This window comes from Drosophila teissieri, chromosome X (genome assembly GCF_016746235.2).
Source record: "Drosophila teissieri strain GT53w chromosome X, Prin_Dtei_1.1, whole genome shotgun sequence".
NCBI lineage: Eukaryota > Metazoa > Arthropoda > Insecta > Diptera > Drosophilidae > Drosophila > Drosophila teissieri.
The window spans coordinates 4,772,701-4,790,818 of record NC_053034.1 but is presented as its reverse complement, the minus strand read 5'-3'; the positions used below and the strand labels follow the sequence as shown (position 1 = coordinate 4,790,818).

General features: G+C 45.7%; 2 protein-coding genes and 1 long non-coding RNA gene across 10 annotated transcripts; 1 reads left to right on the top strand and 2 right to left on the bottom strand.

Annotated features, from left to right (window-relative positions):
• Window positions 1-347: 347 nt before the first annotated feature.
• Window positions 348-7,305, bottom strand: LOC122624907 (peptide transporter family 1). Of its 3 annotated transcripts, XM_043804676.1 has the most exons (5): window positions 7,164-7,305; window positions 7,022-7,107; window positions 2,733-2,814; window positions 2,445-2,673; window positions 348-2,392 (listed from the first exon to the last, which is right to left on the bottom strand). In XM_043804676.1, the coding sequence occupies exons 1-5, from the start codon at window positions 7,267-7,269 to the stop codon at window positions 544-546; spliced, it is 2,352 nt and encodes a 783-aa protein (XP_043660611.1). In that variant the 5' UTR covers window positions 7,270-7,305; the 3' UTR covers window positions 348-543. The 3 variants fall into 3 exon arrangements, with proteins under 3 accessions (XP_043660611.1, XP_043660613.1, XP_043660614.1); XM_043804678.1 differs by lacking the exons at window positions 7,022-7,107; window positions 7,164-7,305 and adding an exon at window positions 5,329-5,741; XM_043804679.1 differs by lacking the exons at window positions 7,022-7,107; window positions 7,164-7,305 and adding an exon at window positions 3,870-4,057.
• Window positions 7,306-9,932: 2,627 nt separating this feature from the next.
• LOC122624906 (peptide transporter family 1) lies at window positions 9,933-17,689 on the top strand. Of its 5 annotated transcripts, XM_043804675.1 has the most exons (7): window positions 9,933-10,088; window positions 10,583-10,641; window positions 13,301-13,656; window positions 13,729-13,807; window positions 13,870-14,873; window positions 16,400-16,607; window positions 16,909-17,689. In XM_043804675.1, the coding sequence occupies exons 2-7, from the start codon at window positions 10,623-10,625 to the stop codon at window positions 17,667-17,669; spliced, it is 2,427 nt and encodes an 808-aa protein (XP_043660610.1). In that variant the 5' UTR covers window positions 9,933-10,088; window positions 10,583-10,622; the 3' UTR covers window positions 17,670-17,689. The 5 variants fall into 5 exon arrangements, with proteins under 5 accessions (XP_043660610.1, XP_043660609.1, XP_043660607.1 ...); XM_043804674.1 differs by lacking the exons at window positions 16,400-16,607; window positions 16,909-17,689 and adding an exon at window positions 15,031-16,214 and having other exon boundaries at window positions 9,935-10,088; window positions 13,361-13,656; XM_043804672.1 differs by lacking the exons at window positions 16,400-16,607; window positions 16,909-17,689 and adding an exon at window positions 15,031-16,214 and having other exon boundaries at window positions 9,935-10,088.
• Window positions 16,080-17,999, bottom strand: LOC122624909. 2 transcript variants are annotated; one of them, XR_006326519.1, is made up of 3 exons: window positions 17,884-17,986; window positions 17,707-17,813; window positions 16,080-16,188 (listed from the first exon to the last, which is right to left on the bottom strand). It is a non-coding gene; the product is annotated as an uncharacterized LOC122624909 (long non-coding RNA). The 2 variants fall into 2 exon arrangements; XR_006326520.1 differs by lacking the exon at window positions 17,707-17,813 and having other exon boundaries at window positions 17,884-17,999.
• Window positions 18,000-18,118: the final 119 nt, after the last annotated feature.

Below are 18,118 nucleotides of genomic sequence, written 5' to 3'. Positions count from 1 at the left end.
CTTATTTTTCACTTTCAATTTCGAACGTAAATGTTCTACTAGATACAGCCTACAACGAACAGCCTACAACAGCATATTTTTCCAACAAGGTGGTAACGCCATCCAACTGCATTTCTGTTATATTGATAATAACAGCCTACATTAACAGCAAATGTAGAATACAGTTTAGTTTCAAACCCTAACTGAAGTTTTAGATTGTAGGCATTTTAACTATTATTAATATATTGTTAGCAACATATTAAACTTGTACGTCCCGATTTGTCGTTTTAAAAGGTCGACTGAAGTGTAAACAGCGTCTAATTTACCATGTTTGTATGACTTAATTCAGTAATTTTTGAAATGCCATATGTAATAAAACGTATAAAATGTATTTACAAAACAATTGGGTAAAAAAAATGCACTCGTACAAACGAACGTATTTACAGCCAACTACATAAATAAATGCGCACAAATAAAATAAATAAAAGAGCTAGCTACGACTAAATATGAATGCGGGCGACGCTGTTGATATGGATATGGATTTTAAGTACGAAAATCGGGAATCTAGGCCTCCGAGAAATCGTTGTCGTAGGCGTGATTGCGGTAGGCCCCGTATCCCGGTTCCGCCTCAATGCCGCCTGCTTTTCGTGGGGTAGTATCAACTGCAGTGGCCTTCGGTTTCGACTGTATAACATTCTCGATTGCCGCATCGTCGTCGTCCTCGAGGTCCTCGCGTTGATCCTTGTACTGGTAGCTGCGGGCTAGCCACAAGAAAATCAGCATATCCACCAGCATGAGGCTGGCGAACAGGGTGAACTCCCCGGACTGCGAGCTGGTGAATTTGAACTCGGCAATCACCACGACGATCATGTTGCCAATGGCCACCGAAAGCAGCCAACAGGCCTGCAGAACACTCTTCATGCTAGGCGGCGACTGGGAGTAGGAGAACTCCAGCCCCGTCACGGAGAACATCACCTCGGCTGCCGTCATCACGACAATTTGGGGCAGTTGCCACAGAATCGACACGGTGCTGGGGGCTACGACCTCAACCACGTTGTATTGGTAACCATCGCGGGCATTTCCTGACACCAGAAGGCTGTAAAGTCCACCTCCTTTGGCCTCGAAGCTGGCCACCTTTGTACCATTGATGTCTACCCGAGCAAAGCCAGGTATGATCCTGTGGAGCTGCGACACATTGCGTTTGTCCAGGGAAAGCGGCGACTCCTGGAATGCGGCTGATTCAGTTAATAGGTGTATAGGTCCCTCGCCATCTGGTGTGTTTAGCAGAGTTCTCACAGAAGTGTGACCAGTGTCAGTGGCCGCCAATTGTAATCCATCGGCGAACTCGACGAGCTTGTCCTGGGCTAAGAAGTAACTCACGGACTTTCCTGGTTGCAAACGCAACTTGCCGGTGATGGCAGGGCAGTCTCCGGATACGGGCTGAGCCCTAAAAGCGTATTCATTGGACTTGGCCATCTGGAGTGAAAGATCCTCCCACACATTCAGAGGTTCTATAAAGCGTTGAGTTTCAGTCTTTTGACCCACTGCACTCGAGATTTCATAGCGACAGGGCATGCCATTGTATATTCTCAAATGGGACATGTCAGGCTGCGTAGGCGTGGCTCTGTATGCGGCCTGCTCCATCTTCATCTCAAGACCCGCTGAGAGGAAGAATCCCAAGGCAGCCAGAAGAAGACCTATGGTGAGCTTCTGCAGAGGTCTCCTTATTCCACAGCGTGCCAGAATAGGGTAAACGATATAGTCGAATAGTGGCAGGAACCCCAGGATGAGCAGGGGATTGACCACCTGCATCTGGTCGGGCTTTATCTGATATCCCAACACCATGCCGTCCATTCGTGTGGCCTGGAAGGTCCATCGCGAGCCTTGCTGGTCAAAGAGGGCCCAGAAGACGGGAAAGGGCAGAAAAAGTCGCAGGATTCTTCCCAGGCACTTAGTCTCCCGCACCATCCGCGCACCCACCGTTGGCTTGGCATAATCTAGAAAGCTTTCCATCGGCTCCGAGTGCCTGCGCTTTTGCCATCCCTTGAACGCATCCGCAATGCAACGCGACACCCCGAAGATCATGTTGCCAGCCGGTGGCTGACACTTGTACAAGCGCTTGCCGGCCATAAAGATTACCACCGAAACGATCATCAAAATGGCGGGCACGCCAAAGGCCAGCGAGAAGCAATCCTGATCGCCAAAACAATGGACGTCGGCCCTCAGGATCGGGGTGAATGTGGTCGAGATCAGAGATCCTGCGTTGATGGCAAAGTAGAACAGCGAGAAGAACTTGGCCAGCTGGAGGCTTTGGGCGGGCAGCGAGAACTGGTCGCCACCGAAGGCGGAAACGCACGGCTTGATTCCTCCGGTCCCGACTGCTATTAGTAAGAGTCCCACAACGGTCACAGCTCTAAAGACGATGCATTAAAACCTGACAACCATGCTATGTCCTATATACTCACTTCGTTGGCATCCCCGTTATCGGAACGGCGCCAAAGGATACCACCATAGCCCCTAGGCTGTACACCAGAGATAGATATAATATCGTCTTGTACTTTCCCATCCAGCCATCGGCAATAAGAGCTCCGATCAGGGGAAAGATATAGACCAGCATGGTGAACGTGTGAAACAGTACCGTGGCCGTCTCCTCATTGTATCCCAGTTTGTTGGTGAGGTACAGCACCAGGATGGCTGAAAAAAAACAAATTTGTTAGCGGGGACAACTTGGAAATATCCTCGTGGTTACTCACTGCGCATGCCATAGTAGTTGAAGCGCTCGCAGAACTCATTGCTAATGATGAAGGCCACAGACTTGGGATACGGAATGGATGGCTAGTCGAGAAAAGAAGAATTGTCATTTAACTTTCGCGATCTGATTGCCCTTAGTAGCACTCTCTTTTATCAGATCCCAGCGCCCTATCTCGTCTACGTTTCTTTATCGATGTCCCACCATTGAGAATATGTCGTTTCATGGGCTGACTTGCCAATTATGCCCCCAAGTACCCATGTCGATAGAAATTTATACAACACCCGACGTAAAAAGATCTTTGGGTTTTAGGTGCATTTGGACGTAAAAGACATTCCATCGCAAAGAGGCTGAAGAAACTTTCTATTAGTTTACCTTTTTTTATGGAAACTTCTGTGGATTCTAACAAAGCAGTGTCATAAATTAACTATTATATGAGCAGTCTTTTAATGCGTGAAACTCTTAATCTGTTTATAATAGTCTCCAACTAACAGGGGACTGTACATTCTACTTATTGTATTATGCGATTTAATATAGAGTTATATGGACAAAATATTACCAAATTAACTAGAGTTTTCAATAGATGTGAGATATATCGTTCGCAATAAAAAAAAAAATTAAATTGTTTTCCTATCATGGCACTTAGAATTTGCCTATGGGGAAGAAATCCCCGCTTTCAACATTTGATAATGAGGAAGGGGGAACTTTACAGTATCTTTAATGGATATTGGCTTGGTGGAATTAGTAGCAAGTGTCACGATGAGGTCATTTCACTAGGGTAATTTTGTTGTATTTCGGATTGCCCTTAACTTGGCGTTTTCTAAGCTCATTCTCATGGAAATGCTGCTTTCTGTCGTCACAACGTCTTGTTTTCGTTTTGGCTTTCGATTTTGTTGGGCTTAATTTGTTTTGTTTGGCTATTTAGTTTTCTGTTGTGATTTGCCGCGTCTCTTGGCCAAGGTGAGCAACGGAACGCAAACGGGTTTGTGCCACTACCAGTGTCTCCGTTTGTCAGTGGGTAAGTTATCCATTGATGATTGAGAATTCTGTGCACACCACGGCCTAGGCCAAGTACCTCTCCTCATCCACCTTTCCGCTCCCTTCGATCTCCCCAGCGCTTCTCACTCTTCACAAGACTCACCGTTGCCGATTTGCAATTCTCTGGGCCCACAACTGCATTGCCGACAAATGCCATAACGAGCTTTACGTAACGATCGCTCCACTGGGGGTTTCTGATTTTGGCTCGAGTTATAGTCAGACTTCGACTCAAATCTAGTCCAGACTTCACTGTGCACCCAATACTTTTGACCCCCGAAGATCTTCTGGTCTTGAGCTCCCGTCTGTCGGAGGCAACGTTTGGTATCGAACTAAGAATTCTCCGGAGCTGGCCCCGAGCTTTAAAGTTCGATCCGCCACCCGTCTTTCTTCTCGGCCTTTCTTCCGCTCCCAGTCGCTGCCCCTGTCCCCCGAGTAGTACAACTGCTACTACTACTAAGCATAGGCAAATAAATTAACAAACAATAGAAGATCGCCAGAGAGTCTTAAAAGGGTTGCGGGTTTAAAGGGGGCTCGAACAGAAGATGGTGAGATCAAAGCTACAGCTGATAGTCTCTGGCTCGTCTAGACCCTAGAGTCTACACCTTATCGCCGGTAAGTCTGGGGTAGGCTACCGGACGAAGAATGATAACAGAGCTCTGGTAAATGCAGTTGTGTAGCCCGATCAGCAAAACTGGGTCACCATCGATTTTACTCTCCTTTGCCACAGCTACATTAGCTGTGTATTATATATCTGCCAGTTGCTGAGAAACGTCCATTACATACATATATCTGTGGTATTTATCAAAGCTCAACTACTAATGGTAGCTCCTCAATTATTCAACATCAGTAAATAGTTTTAATTATGGGGTTTCATGTGAAAAATGTGCTTTGTACAAATTGAATAATAAAATAATTCGTGGGTCGTTTAGCTTGACAGCCGTTAATTGTTTCGAAAATATTCCAGTTGGATTAGTAAATGATTAAAGGGTATTTATTGGTCGACGCTACAATGGAAATAAGGCCTATTCGATTCTTGTTTTGATTCTGACACACGACAATTAATTTAATCAATTTGCGGGCAATAAAAGGATCTCGGTTTGCTCTCACTTTAGGTTGACACACATTTATCGATCGCCGGGGGCGTTCAAGGTCAGCTGCGCTGCCGCTGTGATCAATAGCCTTGGAGCAGAAGAAAATTAAGCAAGTGGCGAAGAGAGTAGTAAGAAGAAAAGTCATTGGAACTTTGTGCGCTTCTTTTTCTCAAACACCCACTGCACGTTCACTTGGGCTAGTGTGCATGTGTGGATGTGTGCCTTTGTGTGCACTGTACTTTCTCAATTGACAACTAAATGTGATAAGTAGTTGTGCTTCGCGCTTTCCGCTCTTCACACCGAAAGAAAAACCAAGCTTGCAGCACTCCCTTTGATTGGGATGCAAGAATAGGGAATTGGAGGAATAGGATCCTGGTATTCTCGTCCACATCATCTACTTCACTTTCACACTCTCTTTTATCATTACACCCTTTCGTCAGCATTTCGATTACTGTTCGTGGGGCCACTTACCGCAATGCCAGAATCGGGCTCCTCCTTTTGTCCGTTTTTACCGTTGCTTATTTTCTTTACCATTTTGGCATTGGCTCGCCTTGGCTTGGTTACCTCTTAATTGTGCTTTAATGAGCTCGAACAAGAGTCGCCTAATCGCGCTGGGCACTTTGGAATTTTGTCCGAGTACCCCCGAATATCAATAAATGGAGAAACGGAGAAACAGCAGCAGCAACGAGAAACGGAAAACACACGCACACGTTTTGACACAAAAAGGTTTTTGCACTGTTTTGCGTTGCCAAAAAAAAAGTTGTACAGAGTATTACATTAAAAAAAGACACTGGTGAAAGGGGGTTGTGGGGAGGTGATCACCAGGTTGACGCCATAAAACGATCGTCGTCGCTGGCCGACGATAAATGATGCTCCGTCCATTTGCAAGCTGCGCTTTTAAACTTGACTCGCAGTCGGCGGCTACGTTGGCAGCGCAGTCGCGACACCGAAAACCAAAAAAAGAAATAAAACACAATTCGAGCAAGAACAAAAATCAAATTAAATTTTTAGATAAACAGGTGGATGGGGTGGTAGGGAGGGGGGCCGTCAACGAGAGAGAGGGTGCAAGAGAGCGAGAGCAAGATAAGCTCTGCTCTCGCTTCAAGCTCTGCTCTGCACACTCAAAAAAACAAGCCTGTCTAGTCAACAAAAACCAGGCAATTAGAGTTCGACAAAATATAACAATGAAATGAACGTATTCAGCCAGAACGACAGCATCAAACAGTTAAAGTATAAGGCGCAGTGTAATGCCAAATATGTATTCGTAGACATTGTTTCTTTCTGTGTAGCTCTCTTTGCAGAGATCATTGCAGCTGCAGCGACGATCTCTTATTATTACTGTGGGGGAGTTCCCACCGCCCTCTCTTTCGCATAAAGCTGCGGCAGTCAAGTTCAATGCTGTTGGAATGACGACTTAGTGGACGACTGAATTAGTGGACACCCCGTCCACCGATGGGCATTATCGCTGGGAGTCCCCTAATCGGCCGGGGAACAGCTGTATTCCTCCTAATTTGTGCGAGCAGTGTTTCCTGTTGTTTCAGAAAGCTTGTGGAATGTGTATCCCTGTTTGTGGACACAGTGCGCCCACATTATTCAGCAAAGGAATGCTCATTACAGCTCATAGCCATTGTTGTGCCAACTGTTTGGCGTTCTCAAATGGAGAATGGTGTTCTAGGAAGTCTTATCCGATTTGTGTTACGCTTATAGACAGATTGATATGCGCTATAACTTAACGATGGCTTGTGCTCAGCACGTTATCTGCTCCGAGTCTTGTGGTTATCCCCTCGCTTTTCTTTAAGCCGATCCAATTAACTGACAGGTACGGATCGATCTTATCTCGATCCTATTCCTATCCCCTATCTGGCGATCAAACCCCTGGCCGTGCAAAATGGTCGAGTGCCAAGTGCCAAGTGCCTGTTATCTATGTTTGTTTTCTTTACGGCTTTGAGTAATTTGCTGGACTTTCCCAGGCAGCCATAAATCTATCCAGCTGTAAAGATTTATGATCCACATTAGCTATGGTTTCGGATCGAGATTGCTAAGGTTTTTCACGAAAACGCCGTGCTACACCACTACTAGGTTGCACTGTTGCGGAAATATATAGATACATGTGTCAAAAAGGTTGCAATTTCGCACTATATTTCAGTCTAGACTTAAGACTCACCTCTTCGAAAGCGTTGCGATCACCTTCGACGAAGTGGATGTGCTGGAACCGATCTTCCTCAGGTTGGTAGCGGGTGAAGTGCCGAGCTGCAGGAAGTACATAGGTATGTAGGTGGTCATTGGAAAACTAGTGATAGACTTACCCCGACTGAATTCGGAGCCGGTCATTAGGCGATTGAATACGCTGTTTGAACTGCAAGGGGATGTGGATCTGCTAGAGAATTCTGGATCCCGTTGTCTGTGAAGCATACTTGAGCTGTAGTCCGGATATCTGACAGCTAAGGCAAAGGACAATTACCCTAGTTATACCAAATTGTATGTTTGGATTAGCAATGCAAAGATCCTGCATAATAAATTGTATTTTTAAAATTGACGTTAAGTCTTTATATCTTCGATGCACAAATCTAATCAGTTGGGCAAACACTTCATCGCCAATCATCATTGATATCGGACTACGGGCCTTCGACTTGAGATCTAGAAGTACCCTTATCTGAACACCGGAGCCCCTTGAAACACTGCCCCAAGAATGAGTATGATTGGGTATCTGGCTATCTCAGGCAAGGACATCGCCTATATCTGGCTTTCGCTTCGCCTTTTCAGCCTAATTACTTAATCGGCACAAAGTGCGATTTGGTAAGCCGCGTGCCGAGTTGTGCGATTGGCCAACCTATTAGGTACATACATATGTAGGTGTGATTAAATCAAAGATACCCTATCGCCGCCTGACCACCAGTTGGCTAATTGATAAGGTCTTAACTGTAATCCCCAGGCTCGGCGAAGAGTTTCTCACCCAGATACTACGCCACAATCCATGGATACGGGATGCATAATAGCTAACTGGGGATACGAGTACTCGATGTCTGTGTGTGTCAACACGCAACCCGCTCAATCGACACACAGACCCCCAATGCCTTGATGGCTTTAATTAAGTGTTACTCAATCGATCGCATAGCTGGCATTATGAAGACTAGACACCATGCAATCTGGAGCCAAGTGACAATCGTAAAATCGAAAGCAAGAAGCAAAACAAAAAGTTCACTTGTCGCACAGTCAGGGCCTCTCGTTGAGCAATAATGGTTAACAATAACAATAACAATATCGGACTATCGCAGATCGGCCGATTGGCTATGGCCAATAGATGTTTATACTTGTTTCTGGGCATGGCATTAATGATAGGCGGCCATAAATACTATTCGCAGCTATCGACGCAGCGATTAAGTTCATAAAACAAAAACGCCACAAGTTTTGCGACCACCGCCGATTAGATGCCTATCAAAAGCGGTGAGCCAAACGGGGTTAGACTGTAGAGGTTTCATTACGGATTTCCTATTTAAGTGGGTCGCAGGATTCGTAAATCTGCTACTTTTCGCGTTCAAGATCCTGTGTGGTATAATAACTATATAAAGCATTTTATATCGTGAATTTGTTCGGGGTTTCTGCTACTGATCTTCACAACTATTAAACAAAGTTACTTGCGTTGAAAAAATAAAGTTTCTTCAAAGTTCCGCATTTTGTCTTAAGGGGTTACATCGTGATTTTTTGCGAAAAAGGGTTAAATTTAAATGTTTTTGGGTATGAATGCCAATGGATTGGAATTTTCGTTACGAGTTCAAAGAGATATAAAGTTTCACATTAGGCCAACTATTTTCCATGTTGTGCTCGTAATAGTGATCTTAAGTTTGCGTAAATCAGAATAATAAGTTTCGACATTTAAAAATGATGCTTTCGCTATACTTTAGTCATTTATGCCCAGTTTAGTCTTTGTACTCAACAGGGTTGTTGGATTTATTCCCTTTTCCATCGTTAAAATGACTAAGATTATGACTAATTTGATGGTAGCAAATTCGCGTACGTTTTGTGAAACGCCTGTATATTTTGCGAAAAGTTATTACCAATGTGATAAATCTATCGGCCATAAACCAACTTAATAGATTTGTAATGGTATATTTTCCTATTACTATCATTTTAAGGGGCTTAATATAATTTATTGTATTGCTGCCAAAAATCTGCCAATCATTTGGGTCTTAAGGTATGTCCGTTGATTACCCACGGAAAAGCGTGAAAATAGAAAGTCATGTAGCTCGTTAATATGCAAGTCATTAGTATTAAAAACTCTAAAAATGTTTAAAGTACTTTCTTGAAAAAGAAATGGCTGATTAGTTACTTCTTGACCAATATCAGTAAGCTATTTGGCTATTTATTAATGATTAATTGTCCGATTAACACACAATCCAAGCCATTGAAGATTCTGACTCGCCCTCCTTACCCTACAAATTTCCTTGGCCAGCATTATCTTTTCTATTTCGTTGTTTTATCTGCGTATAGACGTAGTAGCTCTTTAAGCAATTATCTTTAGACCATATACTAGACTACTTATCGATTCATGACTTACGGTGGGTAAAGTTGGGAAGCTCCCATCCCCCAGACTTGCAAGTAATGGCCGGAGATAACCGTTGGAGCGTTAAAAATATTTAGTTAATGATGGTGCACAATCTGCATCGCCCCCACTACACACTACACACCACCCACCACCCACCGACTGATGACAGACGGGGCGTGGCAGCTGTGATAAGCGGAGCAATTGTGATGGACAACGATCTGTAATTGACAGGCGGCCAAGGACTGGAAAGGGTAACAAAGTCAATGGGATATTTCGGTGGGTAGTGGGCCATAAATAACAATCGCGAGAGCTGCAAACTGCGGCTCCATTCATTGTGGGTAAGCGAACACCGGGCCGTAAATACTTCCACTTGCCTGTCGATACGATAACACTGCGATTAGGCTTATCACTCGTTCTAACGCCTTTTGTCATCCTTCGACGTCGACGGCGGCAGCGGCAGCGGCTGCAGCAGAGCACGCGCGCAGTCGCAGCGGGCAGAGCAGTAAAGCGGCGAAACCGTCAACGGCTTCTTAGCAAAGTTCGCCGACAGTCGACTTCAGTCTGAGGCTGTTGATCGCCGCTTGCGGACGTGGTCGCTCAATCCTGCTCGATTCATAACCGATTCAAAACCGATCCCATCCGATACGACGTGCGTTCTAATTTTTTTGCAGTTGTTAAATGTTTTAATGTGAGTTACGAGTGCGCGAATGCAATGAACAATAAAAGCAATAACGATAGATAGCTTTGCCAGAGAACAGAGAAGAAACCGACAATACAAGCAATATGAAAACACTGATGCCTTTATTACGGAATCTTACGAAACAATATAGTCCTTTCAAAATTCAATAACGTTATTCAGGACCAATTTACCAGAGAAAAAGCTTCCCTTTTTCTATGATTTCAAAATCAATTTGCATTTATTGATATAATTGCGATATTTTTGGGTTCATTTTTTTGTCTTATTGAACTGCAGTAGAGGATCAGTACTTTCTGCTTTTATTGTATCTGTTGTCTCTTGTTGTAAATAAAAACAAATGTACACATATGTTTTTTTCGTTAAATAAAAAGAAAGCTGAGTTTATGCAACCCGTCCTACATATTATACATATGTACATATGTATATGTACATTCCTACAACGTAACGATTTTAAAGTAAATGTCATATTTTTCTTCGATTTCAAGTGACGCGTAACGGATGTAAAGCGATCTCCGGATTCCCAACATGACGGATAAAGAAAATGGTATTGTTAATTACAAAAACACAGATGCATAACTATCGTTTTTACAAAGGGGTGGCCATTATACAGATTACTGAACCGAGATTTATGGACCATTTTTTTTGGGCCAAATACTGTGCCGGCGTTCAAGTGCACTTGAGCCTGGATTTTTAGTTATTGTTTCGATGTCTTGACATGCAATTTAAGCACCACAAAATTCCCCCGCCGTAGATTGCAATTGTGGTTTTATTTAATTTATTGCGCATATTTTCTTCGATTCGAGCCCATCCATTTTAATTAGAGGCCGTTGGGCAACGTTTAAGTTGTAAGGAGAGGTGGAGTACATCTGGGGACACTTATTGGCATTAGTGACTCAACGGAGGAACGATTTCCAGAACTACAGGCTCGCATTTACGATTATCGGTTCCCGTGGCTGCGTGTGCAGTCCGCAAATCTAATCGCTCCGATAAGGGACTTCGAGTGGCTTGCCCCGGGTTGTAGCCACTTGAGAGGCTCCATCACAACAACCAGGTCCAAATGTGGATTTGCTTTGGACGTTCCTCCAAAAAAGAGCTGCCAAACTTGGTCAATTGGCACGGACAAACCTTGCCTATATTAAAATTTAAATCTCAAAAAAACTCGCCTTGCCTACACCGATATATCTTCTAATTTGTATAATTGTGTGTGCCTGCATTTCAATGTCAGTCGCCGGCTTCATTTGCATATTCATAGACAACTGCCATTGCGGGTGTTTCAAACTGCGGCTACAATTGCGATTACGATTTCGTTTGGTATTCCCCACACAAAACACTTGCTGACAAATCGCTGGGAGAGCATGTAGTAAATGCAACTGCTTGCAATTAGTGAGTAGTTTGCCTGGAATTTGCTATTTCGTATTTGGTTGTTCGGTGCGGAGCAGAATCTGGCCGAATTGGATGGGGCGGTGCCGATATGGGGACGTAATTGCCACTCCGAACGGAACAAGACAATCAAAGTTTTGCTCACTACCGAAAACACCAAACTTATCTAACCGACAACTTCCATTGAATAATTCTGTTTCTTCACCGCCGAAAAAAGCATTTGTAATTAAAACTGGGCCAAAGCCCCTGCTCCGCCGCTTATCATTTCGCTGGACCAATAAACACTTGTTCTAACGCTCGTTCTAATCGCTTGTAAATCAGTTGCAAAACTTTTAGACCCTCTTCATGGCGATTATGTGATTGGGTCGGTGCGAAATTTACAACCTATTCGCTGGGCAATCGATGAACAAACCGACGATTATACGATAACGATGCCGATTGCGGTGGACATGTCGTATAGACTCTATTCCATCCGTTTTCGAATTCTAGCTGAATTTCTCTGCATTTCACAGAAAGCGTTAGTCCAATGCGCATCAACATCCTAACCACCTAATCAAACTATATCTCCCAGGGCTCCTAGAGCTTCAATAAAGAAAGTGAAAATTGAGTAAGTGAAATTGAGAACACTTTCACAGCACTTCTGTCCGACTCTTTACAACTGCACTCAAGGCATACCAGGCTTATCTAATTATTTATAGGTAAAGCCCTCACTGCCCTCACTCATTTTTTTTCAATTAGCTTGTTGGAAATTTCGGAGTATCAGTGACTCCGATTGGTCTACGCCCTTTATGGAGCTCAATCGAGTGTACCTTCGTCTGAAGATCAATTTTACGTCGGCGGTGACACTTGGACAGTTCCCTGGTACTAGGCACTACGCTATTAGTGGCTGGAAATTAATGAATAAGTGGTTTTGAGTGTGGATGTGATGGGCAGGCTTGGTCTCCCTACTTCAAACGGCCACCGAAGCGGGTCAATGCTGTACACGTCTGGTACTTGTATATCTCTGTTTCCCTGCGATAACGCGCTTTATGTTAATGGATGTTTGATGTGAAGTGTAGTGCGTGCAAAAGCGTTGTTTCCACGGTTTATGGGGCCATGTGATGGCTACATTACTGCCTCAAATAGCGGTCATAAACGCTGATAAAGCATCGATGGATTAGCCGACAATGCGAACCGATTCTGGATATCGCAGTTAGATAAGGCCCATTCATTGGCAGCCGTTCGGGACTTTCGCAGTTCGCTTCCTGAATCATCAGCCATCGAACAGATACAGATCCAGTTGTCCGAAAATGGCCATGACCATGACTATAGGCGCTTGCTGCAATTACCATTCGATCCACATGGACATGACCATTAAAGCTCCAGCAGACATTTAGACGCAGCATCGTCAGTAATCAGCATGTTGTTTATGGCGTGGAAAGCCATACTCTCAGCCAGGTTGTCAAAGTGGAGGCGATCCCCGAGAGAGCTATCTTCTCTAGCTGGGTTATCTGCCACCCGCCACCGCCGTAAACCTCGTAAAAGCTCCGCACCTAATGCTGGATAATTTATGCCGGGCCACCGAATTCACACGCCCACAGCTGAAGTAAAGGCCTGGCCAAATATAGAACAATCCTTATCTGCGGCGGAGGTGTCAAGCACAAGGCCACAAGTCTCGGTTTCGGTTTCTGATGAAATGTCGCCGATCCACAGATCAGTAGCGAATCTCAGTGGCCACATGAAATGGAGCTGCCGGTGGAGCAAGTACCCCTGTTGGGTGGGCTCTCCGAATTTTCGATAATTGTAGTTCGAATTACTCACCTGAATCCTTTTTTCGTCCGCAGAAATACAGCCTGCGGCTGAACCTGCGGCCGAAACCGTGTCTGCTCCCGCGGCCGAAATAGTTCCTGCAAGTCCCTCACCGAGAACATCGGTGACCGATGACTCCGCTCCAAGTGTTGCCGCTGCAGTAGAGATCACTCCAAGTGCTGCGACCGTTGAAGACACTACTCCGATTGCAGTCCTTGCTGAGAGCACACCGTCTGGCGAGAGCAACGGCAAGGCATTGACGGAGGCCAAGAAGCTGCCCGAGAGCTCCACAGAACCGCAGAAGAATGGCAAGGAGCCCGACCAAAATGCCAAGGAACTGGTGGAGGCCAATGACTTCAAGAACGTCTCCGAGGCTGAGGGTCAGCAAAAGGTAATTGTCATTGGTGCTCTCTAACGAGATTCCAACTGAACACAGTCCTTACCTATTCATTGTCACCTACAGAAACTGCCCTACCCCAAGTCCGTGTTCTTCATCATCAGTAACGAATTCTGCGAACGATTCAACTACTACGGCATGCGAAGTAAGTTAATTGCACAGGATCTTAAGGATCGAACCTCTGCTAAGCGCCCGCACTCGTTTCAGCTGTTTTGGTCCTGTATCTGAGTCGAGTTCTGGGCTATTCTGATGACACCGCCACCGTGGTCTTCCATATCTTCACAATGTTTGTGTACTTCCTGTGCGTTTTTGGAGCCATCATTTCGGACTCTTGGCTGGGAAAATTCAAGACTATCCTGTATTTATCGATAGTGTACATAGCCGGATCGGTGCTGCTGACCCTAGGTGCCATTGGACCACTTAACCTGCCCATTGAGACGTTCACGATGCTGGGTCTGGCACTAATTGCCCTTGGATCAGGTGGCATTAAACCTTGTGTGTCGGCGTTCGGTGGCGATCAATTTAAGGTGCCGGAGCAGGTGAAGCAGATCACTTCGTTCTTCTCGCTCTTTTACTTTTCGATCAATGCCGGATCGCTGATCTCCACTTCGGTAACCCCGATACTGCGCGAGGACGTGTCCTGCTTTGACGACATTAACTGCTATCCTTTGGCCTTTGGAGTGCCCGCGGTACTGATGATTGTCTCGGTGATCATCTTCGTTTTGGGGCGATCCCTGTACAAGATGAAGCCCCCGGCCGGCAATATGGTGGTGCTTGTGAGCAGTACCATCTGGACAGCCATTACCACCAAATGCAAGGAGAAGAAGACAAATCCAAGGGAGCACTGGCTGGACTATGCCGATAGAAAGTACGACCGCCAGTTGATCGACGATGTGAAGGTCCTAATGCGAGTCCTCTTCCTCTACCTGCCACTTCCGGTCTTCTGGGCACTGTTCGATCAGCAGGGCTCCCGTTGGACCTTCCAGGCCACCCGAATGGACGGCGACATGGGCTCCTGGGACATCAAGCCCGACCAGTTGCAAGTGCTCAATCCTCTGCTCATCTTACTCTTCATTCCGTTGTACGATGTGGCCTTCTATCCGGTCCTGAGACTAGTGGGCATTCGACGACCGCTGCAGAAACTCACCATGGGCGGCATCCTTGCGGGCATTGCTTTCATCATTTCCGGAGTGGTGGAGCTTAACTTGGAGGTGAGTATTTGTACAGCAATTTCTGCTCTTTTAAGGCTTTAAAAGGATTAAATTAGAGAATTTTTTTTTTAACTGGTGTGCTTATAAATATTGTATTGTACTGTACCTGCACCTGCACTTTCCACTTTTATCTCGTTGCACGCCTTGCTGTCGCTAGAAAACCTATCCCGACCTGCCCTACAGCCAGAACCTCCAGCTGCGCATCTTTAACGCGGACAACTGCGACTACATCTTCACCTCGAACATTCCGGGAGTGGAAAGTGTGACGGTTCCCTCGTTAAATGCCTATACCAACAAGGATATTTACGCACCCGGTGCGCTGGACATCCAGTACTCCATCAGTAGTACGAATGAAGCGTGCGACATTAGCGCCAACCAAGTATCAAGATCATTAAGTGATAAGACGGCTTGGTCTCTGTTCCTCAGCCCGCAGAATGATAGTCGTTACTACTGGGAGGAGGACTTTGTGGACAAGCCGAGCGAGAGCCATCCGCTGATCCGAAACGTGGCCAATGTGCCGCAGGAGCTGACGATTCGTTGGCAAAGTGTTTCCAAGGGAGAGGTTGCCTATGACGAGTTGGCTAGCAAAACGCTGCTCACACGTGTGAATTCGGCCGAGTACGATGTCCAGGTAGATGGAAAGCCTGTCGGGACATTCAATGTCCACACCGGCGGCGTGTACACACTCCTGATTACAGAAAACAACAACAATTATGTGGCCAACCTGGTGGAAGTGACGAGCCCCAACTCAATGAACATCCTGTGGCTGGTGCCTCAGTACGTGGTGATGACCCTCGGTGAGGTGATGTTCTCGGTGACGGGACTGGAGTTCTCATACGCACAGGCGCCTCCTAGCATGAAGAGTGTCCTGCAGGCCTGTTGGCTGCTAACCGTGGCCTTCGGCAACGTCATTGTGGTCATTATTGCCGAGGCCGCCTTATTCGAATCGCAGGCCAGCGAGTTCTTCCTGTTCGCCGGCCTCATGTTCGCTGACATGCTGCTTTTCATGGTGATGGCCTACTACTATGTGCCCAACGATCCCAACAAGGCGGAGGAGGCCCAGCCCCTGACGGCGGGCGATGCCAAGACAGAGATCCCCGCCCTTGAAAGCGGAGTCGAGAACAAGGGCAAGGACATCACCGAGTAGACCTCAATCCGATTAGTCCTGCTTGCTCCCGCGTTGTGTATTATATATATTTGTACTTGTAGATGTGTATATGTGAATCCTTAGTGGCCGTTGTCCATTTCCAAGCTAAGTGTAAGTGAAGCTGCGATCGGGCATTGTTGCATATGAAAAGACATCCAATTAGTTAATCTAATAAAAGAAAATTAATAATATAATCCGTTGTTGTTACTATTCCTGCTTTCAGTCTATCTGCTTAAATACTCCTAAATGTGTCTCTCCATCTATGACCTCGATTTTACTCAGTATCATAGTCTTATAAAATATCATTCCGGAGATTTCTGGTAATGCTCTGTTCTAATATATTAGTACCAGCTTGCACGTATATCTTCCACTTCTGCAGCACACCTACCCATTGATCCCGAGCAGTGGTAATACCCAGCTTCGCGTCTTTAGCGGTATTCCCGACTGCGATTATCGCTTCAGTACGAACCTCGGAGCTCGGGATAGCTTCACCTTAAGGGGGCTGGACTTCTACTATTCGGGTACTGTAGCCACGAGCACCGACGGCACATTCCAGTTAACATACACAGTGGAGAGTCTAACTGAGGGTAAGTTACCACGTTATCGCGATCCTCCCATTTAAAAGTCACCAATAAACTCTAAATGTTCACGTAAGAACTCGTGAATATGTTTAAAGCCCATTCGCTTCTTTGGAGATTAGTCTGACATCACAGATTGAATCACTTTAATACCCATAAAGATACGATGGCTGAGAGTATCTTAGAATGTCTGATAACCGAAAGGTGTTTTACTGGCAACTTTTTTAGGCAGTATTTCCGTTCAAAACTCTTTGTTAAAATGGGTATTATACCACAATTGGTACTCTATTGTGAATGGTGTACCCCTTAGGTTGCGTAATCCTGGAGGGCGGAACCCAGCAGTTGTATGAGGCCACCGCCCACTCACTGTTCCTGCGACCTTCGCACGCCATCACTAAGTATTGGTACGAGGACGAGGTGCAAAAGTCGAATCGCTCGTGGGCCTTTGTGCGAAATCTGGCGAATCTCTTGGCCACCACGCGGGTGGTTTGGAGGGAGGATGCCGGGGATACCGTGGCCTTGGACCTGCCCGCCCGCAATCACGATCTCTACGAGCTAAGTACGGGCGGGTACAGCGTTCAGGTGGCGGATCAAAACCTTACACACATGGAGTTGCGAGCTGGGGGAGTTTACGCCCTGCTGATCGGCCAGAGTCACGGGACATTCGTATCGCGACTCATCGAGGTTACCAGCCCCAATTCGATGCACATGCTCTGGCTGGTGCCGCAGTACGTGGTGATGACCCTCGGCGAGGTGATGTTTTCGGTTACGGGACTGGAGTTCTCCTACTCCCAGTCGCCGCCAAGCATGAAGAGTGTCCTCCAGGCCTGCTGGCTGCTAACAGTGGCCTTCGGCAATGTCATCGTCGTGGTCGTGGCGGAACTCAAGTTCTTCGACTCTCAGGCCAGCGAGTTCTTCCTGTTCGCCGGACTCATGTTCGTCGACATGCTGGTCTTCATGTTCGTGGCCTACTACTATAAGCCATATGATGAGGTGGCTGCCTTGGCGGAGAGGGTAAGGGCTAGACGGGAACGGAAATGGCAGGACCTCGACCGATTCAAGAGGGACTAAGAATAATATTACACACTGTCTGCTTATTATACATAACCTTTTGTGTAGTTTCTTTATGATACGAAATACATATTCCACAAATACTGCAGAACAAAGTCTTTTAATATCTGGCGAAATATTCGATCTATGAAAGAACAGAAGAAACTATTTCGAAGACGACATTTTGAATTTTTGTAATTTGCTATATTGAGGGGATTGATCAAATGTTACTAACCATCTAGTTTATCGACATTCCTTTACATTTATTCAGCGCTCAACGTGTTTATTACCGCTCGCGTCCACTGCACTTATAGTATTAAAATAGAAAATGTATTATTATATTAATATAACTGTAACTAATATTCAAGCTTGCGCGGAGTTGCCAGATGACAAATGACTTAACAGCGTGCTGTAATGCGCACGCTGTCACCTGACATTTGGCCATTTTTAGGCCCTTTTGCGCTGACATT

What these genes read in the sequence shown, in the direction of transcription:
- LOC122624907 (XM_043804676.1), bottom strand. Translation starts at nt 7,269, where the DNA reads ATGCTTCACAGACAACGGGATCCAGAATTCTCTAGCAGATCCACATCC. An exon ending in CGGCTCCGAATTCAGTCGGG is followed by an intron (nt 7,108 to 7,163) that starts GTAAGTCTATCA and finishes TACTTCCTGCAG; the next exon opens with CTCGGCACTTCACCCGCTAC. An exon ending in ATCGCAACGCTTTCGAAGAG is followed by an intron (nt 2,815 to 7,021) that starts GTGAGTCTTAAG and finishes TTTCTCGACTAG; the next exon opens with CCATCCATTCCGTATCCCAA.
- LOC122624906 (XM_043804671.1), top strand. Translation starts at nt 13,200, where the DNA reads ATGGAGCTGCCGGTGGAGCAAGTACCCCTGTTGG. An exon ending in AGGCTGAGGGTCAGCAAAAG is followed by an intron (nt 13,657 to 13,728) that starts GTAATTGTCATT and finishes TGTCACCTACAG; the next exon opens with AAACTGCCCTACCCCAAGTC. An exon ending in CAACTACTACGGCATGCGAA is followed by an intron (nt 13,808 to 13,869) that starts GTAAGTTAATTG and finishes CACTCGTTTCAG; the next exon opens with CTGTTTTGGTCCTGTATCTG.